General features: G+C 34.8%; 1 protein-coding gene across 1 annotated transcript; it reads right to left on the reverse strand.

The window, feature by feature from the left end:
- Window positions 1-941: 941 nt before the first annotated feature.
- On the reverse strand, window positions 942-2438 carry LOC9310602 (extensin-2). Its single transcript, XM_002874489.2, has one exon. It carries the CDS (start codon window positions 2358-2360, stop codon window positions 1077-1079), a length of 1284 nt encoding a protein of 427 aa, XP_002874535.1. The 5' UTR covers window positions 2361-2438; the 3' UTR covers window positions 942-1076.
- Window positions 2439-6914: the final 4476 nt, after the last annotated feature.

A 6914-nucleotide genomic window follows, 5' to 3' on the forward strand; every position in this document is an offset into this window, starting at 1 on the left:
AACTAACTTTAAACTATAGTTATTTTATTTCTATCGATTAAATCTAATAATTTATTTAACTCTGCCATCACTACAGCGACAGACTTTTGTCGGCGCGGGACATTTTCGCGGGTAAAATACACCTTCTCTCACTGACGTGGCAGCATCTTTTAATGGCAGATTCGTAATTACGTTTCGCACACAACATCAAATGAGGGGCAATTCTGCCTTTAACGAGCAACAAATCGTACGACACATATCAGTAAAACGCACTTTTTTTGCTTTTTGAGTAACTCACCCATAAAGTAATCTTATTATTCAACAAATAATCCACTTTCATTAAATGTAAAATCATTTATTTTTAATTACATATTTTTTTTCTTTGGTCAAATAATTAAACGTTACAAGTTACCTACTTACAAATTATACTGAAAACTATATATGTTCCTTTAATTTCCTTCAAATATATATACTGGAAAATAGTAAAATATTAACAAATAACGATAAAATAATATTTACGGTTATTATGAAACCCAATTTAGTTGAACTAAAATATATAATTGAGAAATGTCTTTGCTCAATCGCTACCTTTTCTTTAGTTTCTTATGGAAATGCTTATAGCTAAAGATCAATCTTAAAACGTTTTTTGGTAGGATAAGCATTTCATAAGATTATTCTAAATTGTCTAATAAACCCAATTTAGTTGATCCATATATTGACTCCTAATTACATAGGTGACAAGTACACGGTACACATGTATATATACAAATCCTATAGTCATTTTTTTTATAGAAACTGAAATTGTTTCACAAAAACATGATTGATGGATTTATTTTAAACAATATATTTCAATAAAATATATTGAGTTAATTAGACAATACAAATGGAGGACAAGCACATAGGTCTCTTAATTAAAGAGTTAAACAACATCAAAAGAAGCAATCAAACAACAAAAATGCACCTGGTCTGTAACCAAAGATATACATTTCATTTCTTATACATATGACAATTTAGACAAGAAGTTTTATTCCAAGAATATGATGGCTGATATACGAAACTATAATTTTTTTGAAAGTCAGTTCATCATTATATGTTTGTTAGTATATTGGAGGAGGGGGAGAGCTATAACTATAGCTTGGAGATAGCGGGGGGCTGTAGACGTATGGTGGTGGAGAACTGTAGATGTAAGGTGGAGACTTGTAAATATATGGAGATGGTGGTGGACTGTAGGCATAAGGTGGTGGTGAACTATAGACGTAAGGTGGGGACTTGTAAACATATGGAGACGGTGGTGGACTGTAGGAGTATGGTGGTGGACTGTAGGCATATGGTGGTGGAGAAGTATAGACGTAAGGTGGGGACTTGTAAACATATGGAGACGGTGGTGGACTGTAAGAGTATGGTGGTGGACTGTAGGCATATGGTGGTGGAGAACTATAGACGTAAGGTGGGGACTTGTAAACATATGGAGACGGTGGTGGACTGTAGGAGTATGGTGGTGGACTGTATGCATATGGTGGTGGAGAACTATAGACGTAAGGTGGGGACTTGTAAACATATGGAGACGGTGGTGGACTGTAGGAGTATGGTGGTGGACTGTAAGCATATGGTGGTGGAGAACTATAGACGTAAGGTGGGGACTTGTAAACATATGAAGACGGTGGTGGACTGTAGGAGTATGGTGGTGGACTGTAAGCATATGGTGGTGGAGAACTATAGACGTAAGGTGGGGACTTGTAAACATATGGAGACGGTGGTGGACAGTAGGAGTATGGTGGTGGACTGTAGGCATATGGTGGTGGAGTACTATAGACGTAAGGTGGGGACTTGTAAACATATGGAGACGGTGGTGGACTGTAGGAGTATGGTGGTGGACTATAGGCATATGGTGGTGGAGAACTATAGACGTAAGGTGGAGACTTGTAAACATAAGGAGATGGTGGTGGACTGTAGGCATATGGTGGTGGAGAACTATAGACGTAGGGTGGAGATTTGTAAACATATGGGGATGGTGGTGGACTGTAGGCGTATGGTGGTGGAGAACTATAGACGTAAGGGGGAGATTTGTAAACATATGGAGATGGTGGTGGACTGTAGGAGTATGGTGGTGGACTGTAGACGTAAGGTGGAGATTTGTAAACATATGGAGATGGTGGTGGACTGTAGGCGTATGGTGGCGGAGAACTATAAACGTAAGGTGGAGACTTGTAAACATATGGTGATGGTGGTGGTGGACTGTAGGCGTATGGTGGTGGAGAACTGTAGACATACGGTGGGGGTGATGGTGGAGAGTATGTGTATTGAGCACTTGTATGCGCAGCAACGGCATACAAGGCCAAGACCAACATAAGAAGAGATGGCCAATTACTAGATTTGGCCATATCGATTGAATTTGTGTGCTCTTGTTTTTAGACTCAGCTGTTGTTAGTATGTTTCTTACTTAAAACCCAATTTATTTTTGAATGGATTGTAATAATAGGAACCAGTTTATATAGCGCACATAAGGACAACTAGAATACTTGTTTATTGAACTTTATGGAAGCGTCTTAGAGCAATATTGGTATATTGTTTAATAAGTCAAATTAACTAGTTTCTGAATTTGTCTATAAATCTGAAGAAAAAGTCGAGAAGAATATGTCTTTGGTAAGTACCTCTAACCATACTTTAAAATTAAATATGCTAACTTTGAAGTTGTCAATTTAAATTCAAGCCATTTGAGAGTGTTTCTTTTCTGAATTCTCTATCACTGAATTTGTACACTCTAGTTCTATATTACATCTTGTAATTTTAAATACAGATGCTATCATGACACATAATTTTGGGCTTTTCTTTTGAGTTAATTTTTCCAAATTGTAATAACTTTGACATTTTATTTTGTAATGTGTATAATACAACTACCGATTTTCAATTTTTTTTTTAAATATTACCTTTCACTAACCATTTGATTTGTTTTTGTCATATTATCTTCGTATTTCAGCCATCTTTTGGTCGTCGTCTATTATATGGACCTTTTCTTTTTTGTTATCAATGTTAAGATATGGACATTTTCTTATTCTATCGTTCTACTGTAATTACCGATTACATTTTCGTTGAATAAATTTTATATTTTAACAAAAAAGAAATATACTAACGATTTTTGTGAAAGCAATACTAATTGCATTCATACATGATCATGTCGATAAATTTTTTTATTGTGGTGGTCAGTCATGCTCGACTGCCACATCAGGGAACAAACAAAGCTTGATTCATGCACGTCTAGTGAAGGATCCATCCCTTTAACTATTTATTGGATGCCACATTTCTGTTAAAGAATACGGTTTAAAAAGTCGATAGGAGGACAAAAAAGGATATGTTCTCCCAAACAATTCGCAGCTCAAGTTATAATGGAACAATGAGTTAACAAAATATGGTTTAACGTTAGGAGGAATGGTGCCATGGTGGTACCGTTGTGTGCTATGTTTTAAAATTATTTAAGAGATGGATCACCTTCCGGGGTTTAGTTGCAATGCTCATGGAAGGAATAATGAAGAGCACGTGATTGGGCAATCGCTAGGCACTTATATGTTACTGAGGTGATCAATGGATCGTAAGATTATGCCTACTGATCCTCCTTAATTTAACCTTATATACTCTTTTCTTTTCTTTGACGGGAAAAAAAAAAAAGAAATACTCTTTTCTTTTCATTTAGCTTTCCTTCGACTTTAGTGGTGAAAAGAGTATTTATAGAAGACTAGTACCTAACTCGGTTCAAGAATGTCTTTGTCAAATGGGTTATTCAGTCACTAAAAAGAGAACCAAGCCAAGCCAAGTTCTTCCTTAAATGGGCTTAGGTGATGGGCCAATTCGGATTACAAAAAAAAAGAGATGAACCGTCGGATTTTAATCTCATTGGCCTCTTTTGCTCATATCATTCTTTCAAAAATCCCTACTTATTCTCACTACCCCTTTCTCCTTCCCAATATATTTGAAAACCAACTTTACCCTTCTCCTTTATCTTATTTATTTATATATTTATTTTTTTACTAATAAATTATTAAAAGCAACCAATCATATTCATTCTCTCTCCTCTCTCATTAACCACAAAATCCTACCCAAAAACCTCAAAAAAACGCATTCATTCTCTTCTTCTAAAGATTTTGAGAGAGATTTCGGATCTTCATTCTCTTCTCTCTTCTTTTTCTTCGTCATCCACCATTTAAGCTTACCATTAAATCTCCAAAGACATATCTCGGATCCACATATCTACTCCTTTCTTCTTCTTCTTCTTCTTCGCCATCCACCATTAAAGCTCTTTAAGGTATTTAAGATAAGTATACTTGTTTACTTCTTCTTCTCCATAAACCATACTTGTTTTTTTAGTTTAGTAAGGTCTGACGGTGGTAACTATGATTGAGAAAGGTTGAATTCGTAGCTTGAATGCGGTTTTTTATAGAAATATTTGAGGATTGCAGATTTGGGACAACTGAAACCATTGCGTACAACTAAGTAGAATATTTACGTAACCCTAAATTTGGTGCAACCGAGACAAATGGATATAACTATGTTGATGGACTGTGGTGGTGGTGTCCTTGCTATGTACGTAGGTGAACCATCACAACAATATCCGGTGGTGGTGGAGATTGAAGAAAGAGATGTAGAAAAAAATGCGTGTAGACCTATTTTATGGGACGATGAGCTTGATATTACAGTAGCCCAAGAATTTTGAAGCAAAGAAGCAATACAATGTTTAGTTGAAAAGGCTTGACATAAAAATGTCTTTGAGTTTGTTGTAAATAAATCGGAACCGTTGAGATTTGTGGTGGCATGTTCAGAAGCACATAATGGGTCCGATTGATATCTACGATTTGCAAGGCGTGAAACGTCTAAGCCTTTTTCTATACGAACTAATAGAAGGTTAATTTCTTTGTCGTATCTGTACAAATTAATTTGTTTTGTCTTGGTACAACCAAGTACAACTAAGTTCTATTGCTTTGGCTAGTTTTTAGAATTTTATTAAATATGAAAATTTAAAACCAAATTAAAAAAAAAAAAACTTAAAAATTGCATACACAATGGTAATGAAACTACACAACAAGTTTTTGAAAAAAAATATCATATTTTCTAAATTAATAAAATTGTTACCACAAAATCTCACATTCATACACTAACAACCTTATACTTTCATGGTTACTTTGTAGATTTGAACTAAAATTTTATAAATTTTTGAAATCCTTGTATTTTGATAAATATAAATGCACATATACAAAGTAATGGTATTTTTATGAGGCAATACCATCGGTTCCACCAACAAAAATTAAATTAGAGTTGATAACAACTAAATTTACTAAAATCTCTATATTGTACAACTATGATCAAAAATGTGCAACCGAGTGCAACTGTACAACTATGAACAAATTTGTGCTATTATTTAATTTTTTTTTTCAAAATAACGGCGCCAGGTATGCGATTTGTCAGAATTTTTTAGATATTTAGATATTTCCAGATATTTTCAGATCTTTCACTGTTTTTTTTTTGTTTTTTTCCAAAGCCCTTAGAAACCTACATATTTGTCAGATTTTTTGATTGATTTAGATTTTTTTTTTTGGTTCAAAACGCTTAGATTATATTCAATACATAGATTCATACATAAAAATTTAAGATTCAGATTCAAAGATTCATACATAATCAAAAAAACATAAACCCATAAACATAGTTGTACCTAATTGTACCAGTTGTACCTAAACACTTAAATTTATACATCAACATCAGAGACCAGAATACAAGCGGAACTCATCATCAGAGACCAAAATAGGAGCCGAACTCTTCTCTTGCTCCATCTGCTTCGCCTGCTCTTGCTCCATCTCCTTCTCTTTTTCCTTCTCCTTCTCCTTCTTCAATATCAAACATTCAAAAGCAATCTTAAATTCTACCTAAATGATACGGATGGTTTTTTGTCACTATGAAACTCTCATTGTCTAAACCAAGACAATAAACGAGCAATCCAAACACAAACTCACATAATCTCATTATCAATCTACATAATTATAAGAGATAAAGTTTGGGTTTTCAACAAATTTCAAATCCAAAACACATTTAAACACATTTTGAATCGGAATCCTTTTGAATCTATATAAAGTAATTCAAATCCGAAAATAGAGAGAAATTCAAATCGAAAATTGGGACAAATTCAATCCGAAAATTACAACAAATTCAAATCCGAAAAATCATCCGTTTCACAAACAAAACCCAACAAAATCCATCGAAATCAAACAAAAGAAAGAATGAGAATGAAGAATTTATAGCTTACAAGAAAGGAGACGGAGGAACGTGGATTTGGATTGGATTTCTAACAAAGAATTTCCAACGAGAAGAAGAATGAGAGTTTCGATTCGGAGAGAAGAGGGAAGAAAAGAAGGTTTGCCGGCGACGAGAGAAGAACGACGGAGAGATAAACGGCGATTCATCGTTTTTTTTTAGAGAAAAGGGGAAAAAATTTAGAGTTAGGGATTTGATTTTGGGACTTTACGATTTTGAGATTTTTGGGGTTAAATGATCCAAAATCCGACCCAATGTATGTGGATCTAGATCCAAATTGAGGTTGGGTCAGTAAATAAGTTGAAAACCCAAGTTTTATTTGTCTTTACTCTTTTTCAGAATTAAAATAATCAATTTAACACAAGTTTTTTATTTCGGGGGCTAACTAGAGAATGATTCGAGGGGAGGGGGCCGATGAGATTAAAATCCTGAACCATCCGAATAAGGCTAAACAGAGAAGAGATCAGAGTCTGGCCAGGAACGAAACAACGGGTCTCCCATTGCAAATTTTGGCAGTTACGAGAAACTCACTTTGCAACTACATTCTCGACATTAGCTCTTTGACCAGGGTAACTAGTTCCAGCCGTCCAAGTCAACTTCAACAAACTTGATCCTCACGAGCTTCTCCCAGAAGGGGTTGA

The sequence above is a fragment of the Arabidopsis lyrata genome, assembly GCF_000004255.2.
Source record: "Arabidopsis lyrata subsp. lyrata unplaced genomic scaffold ARALYscaffold_6, whole genome shotgun sequence".
Taxonomy (NCBI): Eukaryota; Viridiplantae; Streptophyta; class Magnoliopsida; order Brassicales; family Brassicaceae; genus Arabidopsis; species Arabidopsis lyrata.